This window comes from Protopterus annectens, chromosome 12.part0 (genome assembly GCF_019279795.1).
Source record: "Protopterus annectens isolate FY-2018-M chromosome 12.part0, PAN1.0, whole genome shotgun sequence".
NCBI lineage: Eukaryota > Metazoa > Chordata > Ceratodontiformes > Protopteridae > Protopterus > Protopterus annectens.
Window position 1 is genome coordinate 235,766,392 of NC_056746.1, and position 27,262 is coordinate 235,793,653.

At 42.4% G+C, this 27,262-nt stretch overlaps 1 protein-coding gene across 1 annotated transcript in view; it reads left to right on the forward strand.

Annotated features, from left to right (window-relative positions):
• Positions 1–27,262, forward strand: part of LOC122816478 (ADP-ribosylation factor-binding protein GGA1-like) — a 1,452,484-nt gene that overhangs the window by 609,769 nt on the left and 815,453 nt on the right. Inside the window, exon 6 of the mRNA XM_044089299.1 lies at positions 12,640–12,740. Coding sequence (XP_043945234.1) covers positions 12,640–12,740 — 101 coding nt within the window. The remainder of the gene's footprint in view (positions 1–12,639; positions 12,741–27,262) is intronic.

Below are 27,262 nucleotides of genomic sequence, written 5' to 3' on the forward strand. Positions count from 1 at the left end.
ATGATGGCAATACAAAAGGTCCTGATATCCTTCAAATCCCACCTCAGGCCAAGGGTCCTCCTTATCAAAACAGACAACACCACTGTAATGTGGTACAACAACAAACATTGAGGGACCCAATCTTACCCTCTGTTCAGGCTAGCCATGAACCTTTGGCTGACAGCCTCCTCCATGGGATTGCACCTAATAGCCCAATACCTACCAGGGATCAACAGCTCCCTGGCAGACCACTTAAGCAGAAACTTGCTAGACCCCCACGAATGGCAGCTCCACAGAAAAATCATTTTGCAAGTCACTCAGGAGTGGGGAACTCTGGAGGTGGATCTCTTTGCTTCGCACCTCAACCACCAGTTGAAAACATTCTGTACCAGGGAGTATCACCACCTAGTGTGGAAGGTGGAGGCCTTGACCTTCCCCTGGAGCTCCCTCTTTGTGTACACATTCCATCCTCTGCCTCTTATTCCCAAGGTACTGCTCAAGATAAGAGAGGAGAGGCCAAAGGCCATCCTCATTTGTCCGTATTGAGCCAGGCAGCATTGGCACTCCTTACTGCGCAGCCTGACATCACAGCCTCCCAGGCAGCTTCCCCTCATCTCGGACCTCTTGACTCAGTTGGGGGGGGGGTGCTGCACCTGGACTTGCAGACTCTCAAAATGACAGCATGACTTATACCCTAAAAGCAAGCAAGGGGCCCCTGTTAAGCAAACAGGTCTTAGACATTATCAGAGAGGCCAGAAGGCCCAGCACCAAGAAATCTTATGCAGGAAAATGGAAAAGATTCTGTTCCTGGAACCAGTACAGAGGGGCAGCTCCTCACATCCTTCCATCCCTCTTATCCTGGATTACTTAGCGGAGTTACTAAATTCCGGCCTCTCCTTCTCTTCTATTAAAATCCATGCCTCTGTTCTACCATCCTTGATTAAGCAGTTCCTCAGAGGGGCTTCGAATATCAGACCTCTCAGAAGGCCATCCACGCCAGCCTGGGACCTGAATTATGTTTTGGAAAAACTAACCTTACCACCCTTCAAACCTGCTGCTTCAGCAGAACTAAAATACCGCTCTTGGAAGACTGCTTTCCTGCTAGCTGTCACCTCAGCCAGAAGGATTTCAGAACTTCAGGCACTGATGGCCATTGAGCCCTTCATCATTTTCCATGGAGACATGGCCTCCCTGAGGAGTAACCCCTCCTTTATGCCCAAGGTGGTATCCAATGTGACTCTCAAGCAGGCCATACATCTACCCACCTTCTTCCCTAACCCTCAAAACAAGGGGGAAAGAATGCTGCACTCACTAGACGTACACAGACAGCTCAGATACTACCTAGGCCATACTAAAGCCTTCAGGAAAACAGACCAACTGCTGGTCAGCTTTGCCCCAGGGGCAGAGGGGAATCCCATTTCCAAGCAAACCATCTTCAAATGGATATCACACTGCATCCATTTCTGCTACAGATTTCATGGGAAACCACCCCCTAAGTCTATTTGTACCCATTCCACTAGGGCAGCTTCCACTTCCACAGCATTCCTGAGAGGTGTCCCCACCAGGGACATCTTGGAAGCTACCACCTGGACTTCTGTCCATACCTTTACTAAACATTACTATCTACCTCTTTTCTCTAAGGCTAGGGCAGAGTTTGCCAATGCAGTTCTGCAAGGCATGCTGACCCAGGCCTCGGTCTATTACTAATCCTACCACCCCTATCCTCAGATTTGGGAATCCTCCCACAGGTGATGACTGCAACAGTGAAAGACGAAGAACAGAGTATAGTTGCGTACACTTACCATAAATGTAGATGATCGAGTGTATTCACTGTTGCAGTCCTGGTTTCCCTCCCTCCTTACCCCTTATATCCTCTTTTTTTTAGGAAGACATAAGCTTCTTATGGTGGCTTTTTGCCACCAGGTCACCCTTACCATATTTTCTGGGGCTCCTGACTGGTTAGGGCAAGAAAAACTGATATAATGGCATCAGCTGTCTTGCTTTAGCGCACTGATGACCTGATGTTAGTCAACAAGCAACAGCAGCCAACGCAGAACAACGTTGACTCTGGTATTCAGACCAGCTGAAGGCTACCACAGCAGGGAAAACCCACAGGTGATGACTGCAACAGTGAATAAACCCGGACATCTACATTTATGGTAAGTGTACACAACTGTACTTTCTATATAACAATAATTAATGCAAAAGGTATTGAGCTGTGTCTGATATATGACACTAGAATTATCCATTGTCGAGAGTATTTTTATGCTTCTGAGGATTAGAAGAATACGCTGTGTACATTGCAGTATTCTTATCAAAAACAATTTAGCATATAACAGTGCACATACAATATGAAACTGGATGACAGCCAGAATTGTCAGTTATTATGTGTATGTTGTTTACAGTGAGAGTACACTCAGGATTTAACATGTTACAGCCACATACATTTTTATCCAAAAGTAACCATGATGACTAGCAACAGCTGTGATAGGAAAGTAGTTGCAACATAAAATAGTGAAATTTTATTTGCTTTTATTACTTGCAGACTGATCCAAAACAGACCAAGTTCAACCACAGTTCAGGTCTTAGCCATAAAACTGACTGAATTCAACAATTAGCTTAGTTTCTGGTGTCATTCAAAGGGAATCCAGTATCTGTCAGCTTGGGATGACATGGGACCTTGATGCTGTGCCAGAAATAGTCTTCATGTGTCACCCCTGAGATTTTGGTTACTGGCTAAGGCTGTTGCCACCCCCATAGAGCCTTTCTTAGGCAATGTCACAAGAACAAAATTCCCAGCATAAAAATACACTCTAAAAACAACCTCAAGGTTATGCTGCTTAATGCTAGATGTCCAAACCAGAAACTGCATTCGCTGTAAGCAGTCCTTACCCTGGAAGATACTGAAGTTTGTGCAGTTGCTGAGACATGGTTTAAGGCTGTGAAAAGCACCCCAGCTATACCAGGTTACATTTCCTTCCGCATGTTCATACCACAAACTGAAGGCATGAGAACTAAAGGAGGTGGTGTATCAATATTCATTAAAGATAAATACACCTTGGTTAAACAGCACAAATCCCTTGAATTACTTCAGGTGCAATTGACTGTAGGTAAGACCCCTCTTCAGGTCATTGCCAGCTGTTGGACCCCCCTCCATGAATCAAGACATCCATTGAGCCTACTTGGATCTACTTGAGTCAATCAAGATACAACCAAACACCCTGGTTTTTGGTGACTTTAAATACCTGTTCATAGACTGGTAAATTATACATGTTCTAACTCACTTGCCCAAAGGTTCCTGGACTTCATTAATTCCAATGCCCTGGACCAGCTGGTTGACACATCCACAAGGGGCTCAAAAATCCTGGACCTAGTGCTGACCAACATGGGGGACCGCTGCACCATCCCCTGTGTGGCCATCCCTACTGAGATCTGACCACATATCAGTCTCACTAGAAGTAACTGTAACATAAGACCCCCCTTAGCAACAACTAGACTAAAAATCTTCTCTAAGGCCAATTACAGTCTCTTACGTGACAGCATAAATAGCTTCATAGCACTTCCCCCACTGATGGAACAGAAACCTGTGCTGAGTTATACATCAATGGTTTATACAAGCACCTGTACAATTGTATTGACTTTGCCATACCTGATAGAAGAAAGGTAAGATATTCAAGGAAAAACAAATCTGCCTGGTGGACAGCTGCCATTAATAGGCTATACAGTAGGAGAAAGAAATTGCTGTCTAAGAGTAGGAAGGAACGGTCTCAAAACTGGAAACACACCTTCCCCAACTTAAACAAGCAAATAAGACTCCTAGTGTAGTTCTCCAAAGCTAACTACAAATCCAAATTAGATAACCACAAAGGCAAGGCCCAGATTTGCACTGAACTCGTAGTGAATGGTACTACATATATAAAACCTGTGTATGTTGCAAACTTGCTGGCTGACAAGTTCAGAGAAAATTTCACTCTCCTGTCCCACCCACATATACCCCAAAGCATCCCTAACATCTGTCCACCACCTAGTATCTTCGAGGAGCAGGTCTTAAATGCCGTCTCCAAGGCCAGAAACACAGCCTCTATGGGACCAGACAACATACTGGGCTGTGTTCTTCATGAAGTAAAACAGAAATTAACATCACCATTAAGCATGCTTTTCAATCACAGGCCAAGCACTGGCTTCATCCCAGTGGAATGGAAAATGGCTACCGTCATCTCTTTGCACAAAGGGGCTGCAAACATGGACCCCGGGAAAGTACACTTACCATAAATGTAGATGTTCGAGTGTATTTACTGTTGCTGTCATCACATTTGGCTTATCTGCTTGCAGGTAGCCCTCACTCGGCCTGATTATCAAAGTCGTGGGTCCTGATTCGGTTGCTGTCTCATCTTCCATGACGTCAGATAGTCAGGGGTATAAAGCATGCAGCCAATGCCATTACATCAGTTTTTCTTGCCCCAGATGTCAGGTGCCCCCATAATGGAAAGCAATTATATACAAGGTTACACCTCCAACAAAAAAGCAAATACACCAAAAAGCTTAAAGCATCGTAAGCAAGAATAGAGGTATAGTCAATAGAAGTCAGGGGGCTGGAGGGAGGGTAACCAGGACTGAAACAGTGAATACACTTGAACATCTACATTTATGGTAAGTGTACACAACTGTACTATGTTCTTCTTGTTTCACTGTTGCAGTCATCACATTTGGGTAGATTCCTAAAGCTAAGGATGGGAGTAGGTAATTAGATAGCATTAGGACCAGCTATAAGGCCTTGCAAAACTGCAGTGGCAAAGTTAGCTCTGGATTTAGAAAAAAAATGGCAAGTGGTAATGCTTGGTGAAGGTATGTACAGAACTCCAGGTAGCAGCTTCTAGGGTATCCCTGGTAGGGACACCTCTGAGAAAGGCTGTAGAGGTAGATGCAGCCCTGGTTGAATGTGGTGTTATCCCCTGTGGGGTTGGTTTTCCATGGTGCTTATAGCAGAAATTAATGCAATGGCCTATCCACTTAGAAATGGTTTGCTTTGAAATGGCCTTCCCCTCTGCCCCTGCAGCAAATGCAACCAGCAGCTGTTCAGATTTCCTGAGAGGCTTAGTCCTGCCCAAGCAAAATCTTAAGTTGTCTGTGCACGTCCAAGGAGTGCAGTATTCATTCCCCTTTGTTCTGTGGATTAGAAAACAAGGTTGGCAAATGAATGGACTGATTAAGGGCCACACTTGGTACCACCTTGGGCATAATGGAGGGCTTGATCCTGAGGGACACCCTGTCTGCATGAAAGATGATGAAAGGCTCCACTGCCATGAGGGCCTGTAATTCAGACACCCTTCTTGCTGAAGTGATGGCTAGACGGAAGGCAGTTTTCCAAGAAAGGAATTTCAACTCTGCATTTGCAGCTGGCTCAAAGGGGGGTAAAGTGAGCTTTTCCAATACAAGGTTAAGGTCCCAGGCTGGAGTAAGGGCTCTCCTGGGTGGTCTTAAGCTTTTGGCCCCTCTGAGGAATTGCTTCAGCAATGGGTGAGAGAAGAGGAGTGGTTCTGTATTATAATGTGCTGAAATGGCTGAGGCATGAATCTTGATGGAAGAAAAGAAAAGGCCCTTGTGAAGCATCTCAGTTAAGTATTGAAGAATATGAGGTAAATTGGGCACCACTGTGCCCATCCCCTGAGTTTTCCATTTTTCAGCGTAGGATTTTCTAGTACTAGGCCTTTGCCTCCAGAATTACATCCATCACTTGCTTACTGAGGGATGGTAATGGAGAGATCAGGTAATTAGCCAGGCTGCAAGGTTCAGGGTTTAAAGCTGTTGGTGCAGAATCTGTCCCTCCTGCTGGGACAGCAGGGCAGGGGTCTGAGGCAGGTGCCATGGTGCCATCAGTGAGAGGGGGTACCAGTGTTGGCGTGGCCAGTCTGGTGCAATCACTATTGTCCTTGGTTTGTCCTGTTTGATCTTTAGTTGCACTTTGGAGAGGAGAGGCAGAGGGGGAAAGGCATAAACTGATAGGATTTTTCCAGGTGAAGGACAGGGCATCCACTTTCCAAGCTTGTCTGTAGGGAGTCCTTGCGTAGAATTTGTCCAATTGGTAGTTCTGAGGGGAGGCAAACAGGTCTATCTCTGGGCTCCCCCATTTTGTTTCTCAACATGTCGAATATCTTTGGTTCCAGTTTCCACTCATGTGGGTCCATGAGATTTCGGCTTAGGTCATTTGCCAGTGCAAATTTAGCTGTCCTGGCAGAAATTGAGCATGTAGGTGCACTTGGTAGCTCAAGGTTGTGTTCCACAGAGCCATGGCTAGTGTGCAGAGAGGGTATAAGTGGGTTCCCCCTTGCTTGTTTATGTACCACATAACAGTGGCGTTGTCCGTCTTTACCAATAATTGTCCTGGAAGAATGTGGTCCTTGACGGCTGTCAGAGCATTCTGTACAACTAACATTTCTTTTTGATTGATATGCAGGTGCATTTGACTTGGGTTCCGTTTGCCCTGAATGCACTGCCCTGCCAAGTGAGCCCCCATGCATAGTCTGATGTTAGGGTTTGGGCGGCAGGGGGGTAGAGTGAATGGCAGTCCCTTGTTTTGGTGGCAGGCCTCTGCCCACCAAAGGAACTCTATCTTTAGACAAGGTATGATAGGAATCATTGATTCTAGATCCCGAGAATGTTGACACCATGAGCCTTTTAGATACCATTGTAGTTTCCTCATATGCAGTCTTGCATTTGGAATTAGTAAAATGCAAGAGGCCATGAACACCAGGGCTTGCAGTATTTTCCTTGCAGATAGCTGGGTCTTTGTGGCCAGTAGTTTGAAATAGGCTATCAAATGAACTTGTTTCTCTGGCATGAGGTAGGCCATCTGGGAAGTTGTATTCAAGCTTGCTCCCAGGAATACAATTTGTTGGCAGGGCACAAAATGTGATTTCTTTTTGTTTATGGTGTACCTCAGAGAAGTTAGCAATTTCTTTACAAATGCCAGATGTTTTAATAGCATGTCCTGGCTTTCTGCCTGAATTAGACAATCGTTCAGGTATGGGTATATTTGAATAGTTCTTTGCCTGTAAAATGCAATGACTGGAGCTAGGCACTTTGTAAATACCCTGGGTGCAGTAGATAAGCTAAAGGGCAGTGCAGAGAACTGATAGTGCATGTAGCCTGCTCTGAAGCGTAGGTATCTCCTGCAAGATTCCCTTATTGGGATGTGCAGGTAGTCTTCCTTTAAATCCAGTGTTGCCAACCAGACATTTTTGCCTAGCATGGGAAGCAGCGGATGAAGAGTTAGCATCTTGAATTTTGGGATTACCAAAAATGTGTTTAGGATAGACAGGTCCAGGATAGGACGCCAGGAATTGTCTTTTCTGGGTATGAGGAAAACCTTGTCCCCATTCTTCTTCTGGGACAGGTTGAATAGACCTGATTCTTAAAAGAGAGAGAACTTGCTTTTGAGCCTTTCCCCACTGATTTGGGGTAGGTCTGGCCAACTGCTTGGGGTTGGTAAGGAGTGGAAGTGGAATCTGTATCCTTGGGAAACTGTATTTAAAACCCATTTGTCCTGGGTAATGAGTTTCCAATTTTTTGCATGCAGGGTGATCTTTCCCCCTAAAGGAACAATCAGTTGAGCAGGGCTTGGAAGGTTTAAAGTTAAGTAATTGAGACAGTTTACCATGGGGGGAGTTTTACTACTCCCTGCTTTGGAAGTGGGAGCCCCCCACTGCTTAGGTCTTTGTGTACCCTGGGACTGAAGCCTGGGTGTTCTCCTGGTTCTGGGTTTGGACTGAGAAGGCCTGGAAGAGACAGGAAAGGACCAATTCTTAGAGGCCCAATGCCTACTAAATCTAGGAGGCTGTACTTGCAGAAAATCTTTAAAAGTTTGCATAGATTTAGTTTTTTCTTCCATCTTTTTAAGTACTTCTTCTGCTTTGTTGCCAAACAGGCAGTCTTGGTTTAAGGAAGCATCCAGTAATTTAGCTTTAACATGATCTGGCAAAGATTCATCCTTAAGCCAAGCATGCCTTCTCAGTACAGACCCAGTGACAGCAGCCCTGCTAGATGCTTCTAATGAATCAAAACCACATTGCAAAGTATGTTTTCCAACTTGTTCAGCAGAATGCATTAAATCCTGTAATTCTTTATTTTCAGCACAGTCAGGAATCAACATCATTTTCTGTTTAAGCAATACAATAATATGCTGCTGATACTTTAACATATGAAACTGCCAGTTTAAGGCCCTAATGGCCAAAGTTGCAGAAGTGTATACCCTCTTACCCCATCTATCCAGCGCCCTGGAATCTCTATCAGAGGGGGTAGGGTTTTTGGCAGTAGTAGCCTTAATGCCCTTGGGTCCCTGTGAAATGGTCTCAGGATCCTCAGTAGGATTTTTAAAGAGGAACTTGTGAGAGCCAGGTACCCTATAATACCTATCAGGTTTTCTGGGAGCAGGAGGTAAAGTGTTAGGGACAGGGCTAGATTCCGAGAAGGCATCATCTATAATGTCCAGTACAAGAGGGATAGTTAAAGGCCTGTGTAGAGGCAGGAGTAAGAATTCCCTAAGCCTCTTTTTAGAGTCAGAATAATCCTGGCTTTCCCAGCGGAAATGCTCCCTAAGAGTATGCAAGGTTTCACCAAAAGAGAATTCCTCTGGAGGGGAAGCAGAGGGAATGGAGTCCTCTGCATCAGAATCCTCATAGGTAGATAAGGGCAAATCCTGGACATCAGAGAAAACAGAAATTTCAGAATCCTGATCAGAAGAATCAGAAGGAAAATCAGTCCTAGGTCTCTTAGAGGGAGAAGGGTGGCTTCCCCTGATTAGAGTAATAAGGTCTTCAGCCATTCTTATCATTTGTTTTTTAGGCATGGGGCCTGACCATGCAGTCTGAGAGTCGTTTTTCTGGGCATGGATCGAGTTTTAGGCCTTGAAGAAGAAGATGGCATCGGTTTAATATGCAAGTCAGTAGGCCTGAATACACCCTCAGAAGCCAGTGCCTGCACAGTGGCTCCGGACCCATCCAAGGTAGAGACATCCGCAGGTTCCACAATTGAAGAAGCATCTCGCGGCATACCGGTCTCTGAATGGGTCTCAGTAGAGGCCTGCAAATCTGAAATAGCGTGTATCAGGAGCTGCAAAAGCGCATCACTGAGTACCGGCGAACCGGTGACTAGCTTAGGAGAAGCGTTGTCAGCAGCTTTGGACCTATGCGGTCTGTCTCTGTCTTTATCTTTGCGTTTTTTCGGAATTTTGGTAGTCGGGTGGCTTACCAAAGCCATTTCTGTATAATTGAACTGAGTACCAAAGTATTTAGATGCAAAAATGAACCGACGACGAATAGTACGAGGTTTGAATAAGGCACAAAATCGACAGCGAGGTACGTCGTGGTCTGGGCCTAGGCAAAGAATGCATTACGAAAATCTTTATGAGGTATTTGCTTTTCACAAGAAATACAATAGTTAACTTTTACTGACATCGGTTTAGAGCAAGAAAAAGGATCCCCAGTGGGAAACTTAGCTTAGTTGAAGACTTCGGATCTGAAACTCGAAAATGAAAATTTCAGGAGTCGGCAGACCAACACTTGCAAACTGCTTCTGCTTCAGGCACCGCACAGCAAGAAAGACTGATGTAATGGCATCGGCTGCATGCTTTATACCCCTGGCTACCTAACGTCATGGAAGATGAGACAGCAACCGATGCAGGACCCAAAACTTTGATAATCAGGCCGACTAAGGGCTACCTGCAAGCAGATAACCCAAATGTGATGATTGCAGCAGTGAAACATGAAGAACATATATAGACCTATTAGCCTGACCATCCTTATCTGCAAGGCCATGGAACAAATCATCATGGACCTTATTAACAAAGATATAGGAAATCTCCAAACATTCGACCCCACCCAGTTTTGCTTTGTCAAGGGGAGATCATGCTTCTTAAACTTAGTGGACTTCTTCAAGACAGTCATCAAAGCCCTAGACAAGGGAAAATCTGTGCACACACATCTGAGCATACCTAGACTTAGCCAAGGCCTTTGACACATCCCCCACTCAGGGATCATTAATAAACTCATCTAACTGGGTATCAACCCTTATATTGTCAGGTGGGTTGCAAACCGGCTCACTGATAGAACTCATATGGTCAAAATAAGGGACTCTACCTCTGCCAGCAGGCCCCTAACCACTGTTGCTCCACAGGGATCAGTTCTGGACCCCCTTCTGTTCTTCGAAGTACAGACTAAAAGTAAAGGGCTGTAGCTGAAAAAGTTTGCTGATGACTACAAACTGGGAGCAGTCATTGAAACCCCTAGTGATGTCGGTATCATACAAGAAGGTCTTACAGACTAATGACTGGTGCCAAAGTCATGGTTTTAAACTTAATGCAAAAAATGCATTATTGTCACCTTTGGCAAGGGTGATGTTTCTACAAACTACCACATCAATAGTAGCACCCTAAGCACACAGTCAGTGGTGAGAGATCTGGGCACACAGGTTGACAGAAACCTTAATTTCGATCACCATATCTCCACAGCGGTAAGAAGGGTATATTATATTGATCATCTCATAAGTAACAGCATTGCTTCCAAAAAAAAAAAGAAAGGTTATAACCCCCTTGTACTCTTCCCTCATCAGGCCAGTAATAGAGTACAACACTACCTTTGGTATGCTCTTTTCCAAACACCTGCAGCAATTGGAGAGACCACAAAGGTTCCTTATAAAGAAAGTTCAGGGTCTTCAAGATCTGCCTTATGCGGACAGACTGAAATCATTGTCACTTTAGTCTGTGCTGTACAGATTGCTCAGAGGTGACTTGTGCTTTGCATATAGAGCAAATTCTTACCCAGTTTTAATGGAAATGCTGCACATTTGCAAGTCAAATGGCACACGGGTCACTCACTCAAAGGACCTTAACCTGGTATGTGACATCAACAGAACTTGCTGTACAGACAGATTTGTCTCCCAGAGGTTGTCACACCTTTGGAACAAGGTTTCTGTTCATGTTAAACATAGTCCCTCTTGGCCCTATTTAAGCATACTTTGATTGGTTGGGTAACCGGAAATTCACCCCAGGGTTCCACCTGTGTCCCTCTTGGACAGTGGCAAGCGGTGCTGATTTTAGTGTCTGATTGAACCAGACACCCTTGGGAACATGGGTTGAACTTGGCTAGTCTTGTAAAAGCCCTGGGGTCATTAGCCTAGTAACCTCCTATGATCCTATGAACTGCAGATATACAACAGCAGGAAATTATGCAAATAATTTGACAAACACATTGGATAATATTGTACTTTCTTAACTAAATGTAGCAGTGTATCTGTTCAAAAAGGCACCATTCCCAAGTGAACAGGCATAGTATAAGTGCATACTTCAAGTCATCAGTACTAACTGTGCAGGCTTACAGAAGAAAAACATAATGCAACTGTAATAATGCACTACCTTATTTTTAATGACTAGGGGAAGACCCATTTGATTAAAGGCTTGTGGGCAAATATACCAGATGAAGGTAAATCAGTAGAGAAAGGGGGCAGAATTATGTGTATGTAGTGAAGAAAGTGGAGGGAAGCAATATGGTAGAATATAAGTGCTATCACTGTGCACTGTAAAGGAAGGTGGGCGTCAGGTAACTGAAAGAGGGAACAGTATAAAACCTACTCAGAGCATGGATTATTCCATAACTTGGTATGTTTCCTCCTGAAAACAAAAGTGTACCAGGTGAGGTGCAGAAAAAAATGAAAATAAAACTGTTCTATGAAGTCTTACTGAAGACAAACGCCAGGTATTGAAAATGCTTTCTTGAAGATCAGAGACTTACCTTGATCTAAGTAAGTAAGAATTGTAGGAACTTTTTAGTGGGGAGATGGGAAGAGTGATGCTGTTGCATTACTTAGTCTGCCTCCTCCTGGTAAGCCATTGATTAGCTGTGGTGTAGGTAGGGGAAATAAAAACATAAGTTACATTGTTCAGTAAGAGATTTGCAGAGTACAGTAACAGTTATGGGGAAGAGGGTGTTGTTAGAGTTGTAAAACTGATTGATGGGTGACATTTGCAGGTGTGTTTAACTCTTTCAGGAGGACATTTTAAAGCCTAGTTCCATGTGGCTGTATATTCCTTTTGGGAGGGTGTTGGTATAAGCCATATCTTATCTGCATCTTACACTAAAAAGAAAAAAAATTGTATTCGTGTCCAACTTGTAACTATTATTTTAATCAAAACTGTAAATGACGTAACTGATGTCAAGGATGTCTCAATAGTGGAAACTGTTGCTCATGAATGAAACTGATTGTAAATGATAAAGCAATGAAAATGATGTTTGTATAATGGAACTTTTCTCCCCAGGCCTCCTCTGAAAAATGGCACTGCTCAGTTGGACTTTCCCAGTTAACAAATGCTAGTAAATAAATAAATACAGACAAGCAATATAATCAGGAGCAAAGTTTAGACCAAAAACATCTTCTTGGGTATATTGCATAATGGTGATACCTTTTGTGGCACATATTCAGTGATGTTATTCTCGAGTATGTTGGAGGAAGTAAATGTTGTAAATGCTGAATCTTTTAACATATAGGATTCCAGCAACTGTTGTATTATCCATCAGTTGCTCAAAATTCTGTAATTAGCAGAGTTTTTAGTACCCTGACATATCCTAGTAATAATACTTCACACTAACTCCGTTTATTTATTCCCCACAGGGATTATAAAGAAGGACCCAGAGCTACCTGAAAATCAGATTTTACCTCCACCTTCTCCTCGGCAGCAGAACTCTATTTTTGATAAAGGAGATACCTCAAAGGTTATTTTATTTGTTGTCAATTTGCTGTAAAACATGTTTGCATTTTATAAGTGGGGTGAAAGAAGTTTGAAAAGAGATGTATAGCAAGTTTTTTAGGCATTTTAGCACTGGTTGTAGGCAAGATTTTGTTTGTGTGAGACCTAGAAATGTAGAATTTTATGGTAGATTAGGACTTTTTAACCTGCCTAGTCTGTCTGTCTGTTTCCTGGCATATTAGATAGGCTGCAGATCCTACGTAACCAACAGTTTATTTTCCTGTCCGTCACGTATTACACTGAGTCCTTATGATCTTTAATTGAGCCTGTTTAATCCTATTGAAAATGAGTCCAATGACTGCGAGCTTCCCATTCTCTTGCCATCAAAGCAGTACATCTCTCTCACACAGGGTATGTTGAATGGCTGCCATACTGGAAATATTTAAGGATATACTCCCAGGAAAGCTAGGTAGTAGAATGTTATATTTACATTTAGTTTTTGCAAGGATCAAGTCAGCCTACTCCGTTTTCTTCCCACACCCTCAAAATTAAATATAGCATTGTTGAGGTTACATAATCTTTGAGGAAGAGGGAATTCTATCATAACTGTTATGCCTGAGTTGTTATAATTAAGATTGGAAGATGCGCGGGGTACAGGCAAGCTTACAACTTGTAGAAATGTCTTATAGTCATTGCCATTTTATTTCGAAATTGCTAGTATTTTATTAACATTCATTTATTACATTTTGTAGTTTTGTTAACTGCAATGTTTGTTTGTGTCAGATCAGCGAGTTAGCAATTCAGTCTCAAGTAGACTCATTGTTTGATCCTACTGTCACTTCTGGAAGGGTGTTATGGTCATCCATTAATCATCTATCACCTTCTTCACAAATAATAAATCCTCCTGTCTCCCACCTGTCATCTGTCTTGTAACTTCAGGAGTGAGTTTATATGTTTTGTTTTTATTATTAAGGTGGTACACAGCTGGGCTTTATGGATTCCAGCAAGATACTTAAAAATGTTCATCATATTGATCACTGCTGCAACATCCTTAGCCATATGAGTTATAGCCAGTTTCCAAAGCTTCAGGGCATCTTCCACACACCCAAACCGTCGGTCAGCTCAAGCTGAGCTGTCTAAAAAGACAGATTTGAGTACCAAGCCTTACAGAACCTTCCTGCCACTGAAGAGTACGCTTCTGTAAGGCTTTTGAGGATTGAGGATCGGCTTATGCTGTTAATTTGCTAGGCAGATAAGTCCCCTTTTAATAAAAAAAACTTTCATTTAAATAAACATTTTTATTGTATAACATTTTCCTGTTCAGGAAAGTTATTTTAAAGCTAGGAGTTTTGTGTTTTGATGGACTATTACAAGACTGGATTGTACTTTTAAACGAGAGTGCTCTTTTTTCTTTTCAGTTTAAAAGTTGTTTAAAGTAATTGAAAAATATTTTTTTTGTTGATAAAATGTGTTTATATTACATTTTGGAGCTGGCAAAGTATTTTAAGGTGTTTTAACTGTGTTTTTGTGAAAAAAAGTGACTTTTAAAGACTTTTAAGAATTTTAACGGCTTTTGCTGCTTGTTTTCCCCAGGAAAGAGGCACCACTTTTGGCTTGACCAAGGAACAAACTGTCTGTCCCATGGTTGGTCCTTCTTCTAACTACAAAAAAAAAATAAATAAATAAGCAAACAGCCTTTGCCACCACAGCAGGGTAGCAATTTGCCTCAGCCATGGGTGGGTGACTCTGCTGTGGCCATTGGGTATATCTCAGGCCACTCATCTTTTACCCCATATCCCTCTTGTGTAGCACTTACAGCCACAATCAACCAGAGGGTTGACCATGTTCTCTGTGTCTGTTAGGGTCTCAGCAGTGGGCAGTGGAGAGCCACAATTGCCAGTCCTGGGAGAGGGAACAGGGAAGGCTTCCCTGTTTTTCAAAGTGTTGTGCCCATCCTTGAGAAAGCTACTGCTGTCATTAGTAACACTGTTAGCCCCATTTTTCCTGTCAAAAAGAAACAGAAAACTAAACATATATTTACACCTCCTCAATTTTTCTTAGGCATGAGTAGTTTACTGGATCTGGCTCAGGGTTTAATTCAGACTATTAATCCTTCTTATAAAGTAGTTTCTGGTAAAAGAAAGAGGGATATCTCTTTTCTTGAAGAGATTCTAGATTCTGAATTTGGACAGAAAGATGAAGGGACAGATGCAGGAATTTCTCCTCAGATTTCTGATTCAGACTCGGTGGAGAGCTCTGTTTCTGAATCTCCCTGTGGGAGTTTCTCTTTCTCTGCGACTATTTACAGAATGTGTCAGTGTTTGCAGTGGATTCTGAGTCCCTCGGAAAATACTATGAGCTGTTACAGAAGGAATTTTCATAACCTTCACCCATTCCTCTAGTTCTGTTAGCTTTGGAAAATATGTGTATTACTAAGTGAAATTTTTCTGATAGTCAGCCATGCCCCTAAAAGACAGATAGTATGTATGAATGTCCTTAGTCTTTTAAGTTTTCTGGCACTCTTCCCAAACCTGACCCAGCAGTTATAGCTTCAGTTAGTCATACTGTTGCTAAACGTTTAGATAATTCCAATCATAATCTTTCTGATAATGATTGGAAGGCTATTAATAAATATGGGAAAATGTGCATACTTTTACAACTTTGATGTTCAGGATTTTAAATCATATGTTAAAGTTTGTTCTGACTAATTGTGAAAATATGAGGAATATTTTCTCTGCAGTTTGTTTTTCTTGTGAGGAAAAATCTGCTTAAAATAATTTAGTTAATTCCATTTTACATGTCACTATTCATTGTTTACAGTGTGTGTGTACGACTCATTTGATACTTCTTCTAGGGCTATGGCCACAGGCGCTGTTTTGAGGAGGTTTGCCTGGCTGCATTCTGAGAACATTCTAGATGTTGTTAAAAATGAAATTTTAAATTCTCCTTTAATAGAAATTTCATTTTTGACCACTCTGCTGCAGAGATGGTCAACAGGTGTGACAAAAGGGGTATGCTGATACAGGGAATCTCTAAGATTTTTCAGTCCTCCTTTTCCAAATCTTCTAAGGGATTCTTTAACCCCTCATCTAATTTTGGCAAAAAACAAAATAAGCAGTGTCAACACAATGTAGGTTATGATGTTGTCCCTACTCCAGGCCAGCAATCAAGTAGACCAGTCATCACCATGCACTCCGGTCAGGGACAGTCACTAAGAGTAAAGATAGATTCACACAGTATTTTCAGCTGCATCTCCCTGCACCAAGAACAATTTCCCTTAAAAGCACACAGGGAGCACTCTCCAGATTTGGGGCTGGACTTTCTTACTCTCTCCAGGCCCACACAAAACTCCACGCTGACCATCTTGGAACTCTGTATCCCTGTTCCCAGTAGCTAACACACACACACACTTGCATATTTGAGTTTTACACGCACACATATACACACATGGGAAGAGCTGGCACAGATTTACTAGCTGTGAGCCTTTCTGCTGTGACTCAGTGGTAATCAGGCTGCCACCAGTCAACTATTTTAAAAGTCTTACAAAGGGTACCCAATTATACTGTGTACAAATAGTAATAATAATAATAATAATAATAATAATAATAATAATAATAATAATAATAATAATAATGTGTGGCCAGAGCAGCAAGGGTTTCAGGAGCAGCCACAGTGTCACCAAAATAAGCATAAGTACTCTCAAGATGTTAAAAGTATTCTGTAAAGGACCAGCCACAATAAAAGGTATTAAACTATTTAATAATAAATAATAAAACAGAAAACAAGAGAATACTGAATACAGTAAACAACAGAGTTCACCCACAGAGATTTCAAAAACAATACAGTTGGATAGTTTCTCGCAATTTCAGTAAACAATACTAAACTGTTCTCACTAGATGTCTCTGCTTAACTAAAGAATTACTGTTCCCTGACTACTCACTAAAGCAAGGCAGGCTGATATGGGCTGAGTGTCTTACCACAGCAAAAGCCAGATGGTGTCTCTCTCGGATTCCGGCGTGTAGCTCGCAAGACAATTCCCTGTGAGCTACATCGCCGAACCCAAATGGCAGCAACGCCACTTTGCCGTAGTGCAATACGGCTGAAAAGCCTAGCCGCTGCAGCTGTAATCTATGTACGGGCAAAGGCAACTGTACCGGATGTGTAACACATTCCTTATTTACATTCAAGGACTGCATGTATTTACTTATTTATTTATTTTGTCAACAAAATAAATAAATAAGTAAATACATGCATTCCTTGAATGTAAATAAGGAATGTGTTACACATCCGGGACGGTTGACTTTGCCCTTACATAGATTACAGCTGCAGCGGCTAGGCTTTTCAGCCGTATTGCACTACGGCTAAGTGCCGCTGCTGCCATTTGGGTTCGGTGATGTAGCTCGCAGGGAATTGTCTTGCGGGCTACACGCCGGAATCCGTCTCTCTGTCTCCCTCTCAGACTGATTGAATCTCACTGACTGTGTGGATGTGTGAGATATAAATCCTGTCAGAAATCTTTCCTGTCAGATTCTAAAGTGCTGTTGTGAGGGTTACGAAGAGTTCAGCTGGTTAGAGGATGACATCACCTCTGTTCACCTGATTCTGGTACAATACACACACACAGCTTTACTAAGATCTGTGGCAGCATCTGAAAGCTATAACATAATTTCAAAGTTTCCACACTTCTAGGTTTCTCATAAAACATTCACATTTGATCAGTTACAGCAGTACAACATAATATGCAATCTGATGTTGTCAGTCTTCATTCATTCTTGATGAATGGGGCTCGGTTCTGATCCTTGGAACCGTCTCAGCTGTTATACAGCTCATGTCATCCAAAAAACCTTCAAGCTAAGACTCTACCCATAATGCCCCTCTCAAATTCTTTGTATTTTCACTCTATCTATATATGTTTGTATATAATTATTTTCAGCTGTGTATTTGATACTCTACCCAATACCTTTGGTAATCTGCATTGTCATTGTTGGTAATGCCATCTCCTGCCTTTCTTACCTTTTGTGGTAACTCGTAGTGCCATCGTTGGTACTTCTTTCCTTTCTCCCTTATACCTTTTTGATATTTCTTCACTACCATCATTGGTAGACCTTCTTATCTATCCTTAGTGAATGTGTGTGTTTGAGCTCTTGTTATACTTATGCTAAATTCCTTAAAATGGCAGAAAAACATAAAGGCACTTCTGGATTCAAACAGTGCCAAGACTGTGGAAGAAAGATGCCCAATTCTGATGGGCATCTTTTGTGTGTTTATTGTCTAGGAGCTCTGCATCTTGACCACAATAGTGACATCTACCAGGCCTTTAGTAACTGGGCCTTGCTCGAGTATTGAAATAAGCTCATTTTAAAGGGTATGTTGAAAACTCCTTTCAGTGAAGCCTTGTTCAAGTCTGATTCCCTCCTGAAATCAGACTCTTCCAAAATGAAGAGCCACTCAGTACCTCTGTCCCCCACAGCACTGGTGGCCCAAAAGCATAAGGCTCCGGTTCCGACTATCTCCACGGAACTGAAAGCTAAGATACCGAAGCTACAAATCTGAGAATCCTCAGCACCAACTGCTGCTACTACAGTGCCTTCAGCACCAGCATCGCCACTGGCATCTTTGGTGTCTGGCTTGGTGCCAACTTGTCCAACTGTGCCTCAGCAGGCTTTGCCCACCCCATCAGTGCTTTCCATAGATCCCTTTGTGGGTCAGCTGCCAGTTCCTTTCTGGAAAGACCAGAGTCTTCTTCAGGAGTATCTATTCGATCCTCTATGAGTCTCTCCGAGGTAGATTTCATGATATTGGTGGATCAGCTGTTGGCTATCAGAGGTATTCCTGCCCCTTCTCAGGCTCCTCTCCCTCTTGGAGTTGGGGTGTCTTCTCCAAGGACTCCTGCACTATGTCCTCCTCTGACTTCCACTTGAGCTTTGGAGCCTAACACTTCCATTCCCCCAGTACCAGCTGTTCCAGCGCCATTAGGCATCTCTATCTCGGCACTGGATATCTTGGTACCAGATATTGTTCTGACTTCTTCAGTTCCCTCCTTGGAACCAATAGATTCTCGGGGCTGAGACTCCACTGCTGGTTCAGAGGGTCTTGGATCAGCTCCTATTTTTTATTGAGAGCTGACCTTGGCTCTCAGCACATTATCAGTTCCAGGTCCTTCCCAGGCTCCTGCTTCAGAGGGTAGACTCTCGGAGTGGGTCTTTCTCAGTTCTGGGCTCCCACTTCTCTTCGGGGGGGTCTTGACTTCCAGGTTATGGAGTGAGCTTTAGCCTCTGCAGGCTGTCAGCTGGTCTCTCCTGCATTGAAGTGTCACATTACCATATGTTCTGGTCCAGAGCTGACACCAATCCCCACGACTGGACAGCGAGCACCAAAGCTTCAAGTTACCCCTGTACAGGGCCCCTATTCTTCAGAGATTTCCTCAGAGATTCTTGCTGAGGAACCCCCCCCCCTTAAGAAGACATGTAAGAGTAAGCACCTAGATTTCATGGAAGAATCTGTCACTGAGGACACAGATTTCGATGAAGGGGAAGGTTTCTCCCGGTCGCCCCCTGAAGATGTCACCTTTGGAGATATCCTGGATATCCTCAAACAGAGTGGTAACTGGAAGCCCCAAGATCTGACCTCAGAGGAATCAGTAAGAGTGGTAACTGGAAGCCTCAAGATCTGACCTCAGAGGAATCCGTGTACTTGCAAGTGCTCGACCATCTACTTCCTTGGTGACCCCACCTGCTGATGATCTTAAAGCTAATCACGCAGTGGGCTTGGAATGCCCCTGAGTCCACGCAGCCTATTCCCCAAAGACCAGACAAAATTCTATCTCTGCCCGAGGACAACCAAAGGTTTAGCAGTAGATGCCATGGTGGTGGCAGCTGCCACCAAGAAGGAAGTCACCAATGAGAGTCCTACTGTACATCCTTCTAACCGGGAGTCTAGGTCGAGGACAAATTTGGAAAGCAGGTCTACACTTCATTGACCTTCGCACTCAGGTCCTTGAACTTTATATCACACTTTACTAGACTCCAGAGAGATCTGATTAAGGAGTTATCAGATACTCTTGCTGGAGCTGTGTCTAATGAAGTGCAGGATAAGATCACCTCTCAGCTAGCCACCCTGGAGTCTATATTGAACTTGTCCATGTGGCTTACTGCACATGCAGCCAAGGTTATGACCAGAGCAGCGGGTTCAGGTGTTGCCATAAGGTGCCACACCTGGATGCGCTTGTGTGAATTTGTGGAGTCCTTTAAGTCTTCCTTTGTCATTGCTCTATTTGACAGATCATCTTTGTTCATCCCCAAGGTGAAGGACACACTAGCCAAGTGTGAAAAGGATGGAAAGACCCTGTCTGCTATGGGCATTAATTTTTCTACTCCTTAGCGATCCTACTCCAGAAATCAGAGGAGTGGAAAGATGTGGTTCAAAAAGTCCCAATGGTCCTTTCCAGGGCACACGTGGTGGCAGCTCCCCTCGGGGCAGAGGGAGGAGTTCAGATGGAAGACGCCGACCTCAAGTTAGAGGTGGCCCGCAAAACCAAGGCTCCAGAGACTCCTTCTCTGGACAACACTACCAGCACTCCTGAAAGGAGGCCCGATTGCTTACTCTGGAAGCAGTTGGTGGAAGACTGGCACTGCACTCGACAGCATGGCAACAAATAACCTCTGATACTTGGGTACAGAGAATCATTACCAGAGGCTATCTTATCACTTTCACCCTTTTCCAAAGATCAGTGAGAAAAATCCCCAATGTTCAACCCAATCAGAGGGATCAAGCAGCCATAGAGGTTCAAAAGCTGCTAGAAAAAAAGAGTCATCCAAGATGTCCCACCAGACCAGATAGGATCCAGATTTTACTCTGGGTTCTTTTTCGTGCCAAAGAGGACAGGGGACTGGAGGCCAGTATTGGACCTCAGCCTTCGGTACAAGTTTGCTCAGCAGACAAAATTCTGGATGATCACAGTTCAGTCTGTTCTCCCCTTTCTAGGGGGAAAATGATTGGATGTGCTCTATAGACCTTCAAGATGCATATTACCACATAAAGATGGGCAAAAGCTCAAGAACGTATCTCCAGTTTCGGCTAGAGGCCAGTCATTATCAGTTTAGAATGCTGCCCTTTGATCTCAACACAGCCCTCAGAGAGTTTACCAAATGCATGGCAGCAGTCACGGCTCACATGAGACTACACGGATTCCAGGTGTTTACTTATCTAGACAATTGGCTCCTCACCGCCCCTACCAGGCATCTACTGCTTCAAGCCACAGACTTCATCATACACTTGTTCAGTGCCCTGGGCATAACAATCAACTAATGCACAGTTGTCTCCCACTCAGGACCTGGAATTCATAGGAGCCCTCCTCAACACAGTTTTGTGTATAGCTTCTCTACTCTTTCACAGGCTCCAGAAGATAAGGTCTCAAGTACAGCTTGTTTAATTAAAAAACAAAGTGCCCTCTCTACTTGTCCTACAACCCCTGGGATCTATGGCAGCAACCATCACCTTGTTTCCCTTGGCGAGATTTCACATGAGGATACTTCAGTGGCTTCTGGCTTCTCAATGGTCCATTCTCTCTCATCCGATGACTCACCAGATCTTAGTAACAGGCCGTTGCAAAAAAAGATCTATCCTGGTGGATGCAGTCAGAAGAAATTCTAATGGATCATCCCTTTGTTCCCCCCTCAACCCAAGACCATAATGACCACAGACACCTTCCAGATGGGGTGGGAGAGGGGGCATTATCTGGGAAAAACAGTCCAAGGCACTTGGCCTCCACAAGAGGCCAACTTGCACATCAATGTCCTGGAAATGAGAGCAGTGCTGCTAGAGTTGCAAGTCATTCAATCTGCTGTTCCTCTGGGAACAGTTGCGATCCAATCAGACAACATGTCAGTGGTATGGTACATCAGCAAACAGGATGGAACCAAATCCTACCCCCTTTGCTAGAAATCTCTCAGGGTGTGGCAATGGGCAATATCTTCCAACCGCTTTCTTGTGGCAATGCATATCCCGGTGTGCTCCAGTGTGATAGTGGACAAGTTGAGCAGACACATGCTACTGCCTCACAAGTGGTTTCTCAATTCCAAAGTGACAAAAGAAATCTTTCACCTCTGGAGTCAGCCCTGCTTTGATCTCTTTGCCTCCCCAATGAACAACAAGCACAGTAGCTACTTTGCCCTAATTCTCCCTCAAGGGGAATCCCCAAGAGATACTCTCCTTCTCCATTGGCCCTTGGGTCTTTTTTATGCCTTCTCCCCTTTCCCCTTATACCCATCTTCCTAACAAAAGCCCAAAGGTTAAGAAGCAAAGTAATTCTCGTTGCTCCTTTCTGGCCCAGGCAATTTTGGTTCCCCTTTCTATGGCCTCACTTGATTCACCATCTGTGGATTCTGAACCCAGTTCCATATCTGCTGTCTCAACCGTAGGGACTGGTTCATACCCATCTATGCACTGTCAAGCTCACAGCTTGGTTCCTCCAATTCAGTTAGTCGTCAGGCAGAATAACATTACTTCCCCTAAACAGAAAATTCTTCTGGCTTCCAATAGGTCTTCCACCAGGAGACCCTAGTCCAGTAAATGGAAGAGATTTTCAGTTTGGGCCTCTGAAAACAATTTAGGCCCCTTTTTGGCACCTGTTGAAAAAGTTTTGGAATTTTTAGCCGCCCTTTTTGACCAAGGAGCCTTCAGTTAACAGTCATTTCTAATTTTCACAATGGATACGACAGCCATTCTTTAATTTCCTATTGCATATGCAAGGTGCCTTGCTTCTAAAACCTCCATTCAAAGATTGCTTAGCTCTGTGGGATCTAACTTTGGTTTTGCAATCTTTAATACTACCTCCCTTTGAACCAGCAGCTACTTGTCATCTCAAGTTTGTTTCCTTGGAAACTCTTTTTTCTATTAGCCATCACTTCCGTCAAAAGAGTCTCTGAGATCCAGGCATTATGTGCAAAACCCCCGTATATCATTTTTCATAAAGACGTTGAGAACTAACCCTTCCTTTCTTCCTAAGGTGGTCTCTGAATCCAATATTAATCAAACTATCGTGTTACAATTTTTCTTCCCAAAGTTTTCCAACAAAGGTGAATATTGCTTGCATTTACTGGACGTTCATAGGCAATTATGTTTTTGCCTTGACAGGACTAAAGAGTCCAGGAAATCAGATCAATTGTTTATTTCCTTTTCTGGCCCTAGGGTGGGAAAAGCTATATCAAAAATGACTTTATCTAGATGGCTGAGAAATTGTGTTACTTTAATTTATGAATATAACAACTGAAAGTTACCCACACCTGTAAGAGCGCACTCAACCAGATCAATTACCACGTCAGCTGTTTTTCATTCAAAAGCATCCGTGGACGAAATATACACAGCTGGAATTTGGGCTATGCCTCATACCTTTATCACTCATTACAAATTGGATATGGTCTCAAGGGGAAGAGCATCCTTTGCCTCTATGGTTCTTAGAAATATCCTTCTGTAAGGCCACCCAGGAACTAAAGTAGCTGGGTACTCTGCCCCATTCATCAAGAATGAATGAAGATTGAAAACATCAGATAAAGAAGTTATGTATTCACCATAATATTCCATCTGTGTTGCAGATCTTTGTTCATTCTTGACATCCCACCCACCTTTACCCTCCTGCATATTTCCTGGGGAATCGATCCCTTGTCCTGGGTTTCCATAGGGTTTTTACCTTGGGCATTGCTTTTGCTTACAGTTTCTGTGTACACTCTTGCTATGGTCTTCAAACTCTATCTCGATCTGAGGTAATGGTGAGAGGGGCATTATGGGTAGATGCTTAGCTCAAGAGTTTTTTGGCTGGCGCAAGCTGTATAATGGCTGAACTGGTTCCGAGGAGCAGAAATGAGTCCTATTCATCAAGAATGAATGAAGATAGGCAACAAAGATGGAATGTTATGGTGAGTACATAACTTTTTCTTTATACATTTTTAACACAGGTAACTATACAAATATATATATATATATATATATGTATATATATATATATATATATATATATATATAAAACAACATCTGTACAAATCAGAGAGAGAAACAAATGATATAAACTTTTTTTTTTTACAAAATTTCAGCTGGCTGTGCTGGCATCTGTACACATGTACTACCCTACTCTCCCTGGCACAGGTGGCACTACCACATATCATCACGTAGGTGGGTTTAAAGAGAATTCTGTAATCTACCAAAACCAAGGACAGTCCGTCAAGTCAGAATGTCTCTTTGATGGAAATTCGACCACCCCTTCCACCCTGGCAGCTCCATTTTCATTCCAGAAAGTCTGAATCTCAATTTTTCTGTTTGGCAATACGTTCTTTCAGATGCATGGGTCCTGAAGATGATTATTTAAGGTTACAGATGGTAGTGCGAAGAAATTCCTCTTTCCCAGGGGGTAATCCCTCATCCACCAGATCAGACTTTAGTTTGCGCATGTATTTCATCACATGTTGTCCTGAGGAGGTATAGAAGCAGTTTCCCTTTTCCAGATGGGAAAAGTTTTTTTTTTTTTTTTTTTTTTTTTGCAAGGATGTCTTTAGTGCCAAAAAATGGTCAGAGACTAGTTGTGGATCTTTCTTTCCTAAACTTGTTTGTGATAGTGCCCAAGTTTAAAATGCTGTCACTTCACAACCTGTTACCTCTTTTTCCCCATTCAAGTTTCCTGGCAACACTAGATTTAAACAATGCACATCCCTATTCATCCAGACTTCAGGGGTTTCTTAAGGGTTTGTGTGTCTGGATCAGAATATCAGTTCTCCGTCTTTCCCTGTGGATTATGCACTGTACCAGCTCCAGCTTTACTCTGTAACATATCGCCTACTCCGAGGTGATCTCTGCCTAACATATAAAGCTATGTCAAACCCAGAGCTGTTGGACATGTTACACCTAAAGAAATACCAATCCCTCCAAGCTACACACTCTAGGGACCTAAACCTTGTCACCACAATAAACAGGACAAACTGGAGGGATAGGTTCCTGTCCCAGAGACTTCCTATACTCTGGAACAAGCTAACCATCTATATCAAGCAAAGTTATTCATTACCACTCTTCAAGAAAAATCTTGATGAGTGGATGGGAAATAGGAAATACACCCCGGGGATCACTTATGTGTCTCTGCTGGACAGTGGCACAGGAAAATAACTTTTTTGGGTTGTGTAAGCTATGGTACCTTGCTGGCTAGGCTTACGTAGGCCCTTGGGCCGATAGCCTAGTACCTACCTATGAACCAAGAGTGCCCACAGAATGTCTAGCTCCTGTTATAGCTCATTGCAGGGTATAGGATATGCACATTGTTCCATATTTACACAACTTGATTATCTCTGCAGAATCTTTTTCAATGTGTCTGGAATCTGTCACTTGGCTGAGGGATATTTTATACAAGCTGGGATTCTGGGAGAACATTCAAAAGTCTTGTCTTTTTTATTTTACTCCTTCACACAGGATTGTGTTCTTGGAGTGTCAACCAAAAACACAATTCAAAGTTATTTTCTTCCACTGGAAAAAAATAGATTTATATGTAGATCTGTTTCTAAGGTTTTCCTTTCAGACTTCAGTCACTGTGAGGTAATTTGTCAGGATTTGGGTTCTCATGGCATCTTTGAGTCTCATGATAAGCAAGACTCCACATAATGTATTAAGGAACAGAGGAGTACTTATAGTAATTGAATGTATCCAATAGTACTCCAATAGTGATAGAAGAGGATAAAAATGATAATAATGGTAGATTTGTAGTAATAATGGGCTACTGGCGAAGGATGAGGTTTACACTGGCGAGTATATATATTCCACCTAAACTGATATAATGGAGATTAAGAAAATTCTTGGAAAATAATCAGCTTTTAGTAAGGAATATTACTTTTAGGTGGGGACTTGAATTTGATTTGCAACAGTGAAGATGTGTCTGGGGGGCACAGAAGGGAAAATATAACAAAGGATGGTAGATTTTTGAAGAAATGTATGAAAATATTTGGCATGGAATATGTGAATTCAGTAGTAGGAGTTTAGAGTGAATTTACATATTATTCCTCAAGATACAAAACCGGGGCTAGGCTAGACAGAACTTACATTTCACAGGAACATGGGCATTTAATTGAAAGTTTTGATACATATCTAATAACTATTTCTATCACGTTACAATAATAAGTAAAATAAAAATGAAACACTGCCACTTTTTTGCCTATCTGTTGAAAAGAGAGGAATTTAAGGAATGGGTAACATACTCCTCAACTGTCCAGATTTGCGCAGAATGTCCAGATTATTGCCTAATATTTTTGGTCAGTTTCTCATAAAGTTTTTGTTTTTCTGGCAAATCATTGAAGATTGAAGTCACTAAATATAATAAATAATGACAGACATCCATAAAAATACAAATTTTACAAAGTTAGTATAGCAACTGTCTAAGTTTATAGGAGCAATATTTAAAATTTTGTCTCTATTTTTGGGCCTTTGTCCCTGCATTATGTTTGACTTTGCTCAGATTTCTTGCTCTGAGGGGTTGAGAGGTATGATGGGTTGTGGAAATTATTCGGAAGTTAGTACAGAAGACAGAATTTTCTTCTGAAAATATAGCTAGAGAGTGGGATAAAATTAAAGTGGAATTTGAAAAATAGGGTGGAAATAAAAGAAAGAGAAATATGTTTAAGAAGTAACAAGCATTATTTAGAGGGGGTGACAAATGTTAAAGTACTACAGAATAGGAGGAATCACACAGAACAAGAAGAGGAGCAGCTGAGGAATGCTAACAAGAAAATAAGGGATCACCTTGATAGTAATATACATGAGTTTAGAAAGTTTGCTGTGAAGCAGCTGTTTTTTGCTAATAACTCCAGAGCACAAAAAACTTTTAGCACAACAACTCTGGCAACAGAAAGTAGAGAGGGTTGTCACCAAGCTTAGGGAGCCTGTAACAAGAAAGGTAACAAGAGGTCCTGTAGATGTGCTAGAAATATTTTGGAAATATTATAAAAGTCTGTATAAAGCAGAGAAATATGGAAATCAAGAAAAGGTACAATTGGAAATGTTTATGGAAGAATTAAGTATGCCAAGGTTACAGGGAGATGTTTCAATTATTAACAGGATAGGAGAAGATGAGATAAAAATGGTCATGTGTAACTAATCCACAGGAAAGTCCCCACGAGTAGATGGTATTCATGTAGATGTTTGGAAGCTAGGAGGGAAAAAAACTGATAAAGATCTGGAAGTTTTGTTTAACAGTATTTTAAGAGGAGGAGAAACATCAGCATCCTGGAAGAAAGCGATGGTGGCTGTAATACCTAAAGAGGGTAAAGACCCATCAAATCCAGCTTCATACAGGCCTATTTCAATTCTAAACCATGATTATAAAGTGTTTTTGTCTATAATGACTAAAAGAATGGCAATGGTGATGCCAAAATTTATAGATACACATCAGTGTGGTTTTGTGGAGGGAAGGCAAACATTTCACAACATTAACAGAATATTGATGATGTAGAGGGAAGCAGAATGTAAGAAAATACCACTGTTGTTGTCTTGATGCAGAGAAAACATCTGACAGGGTAAGCT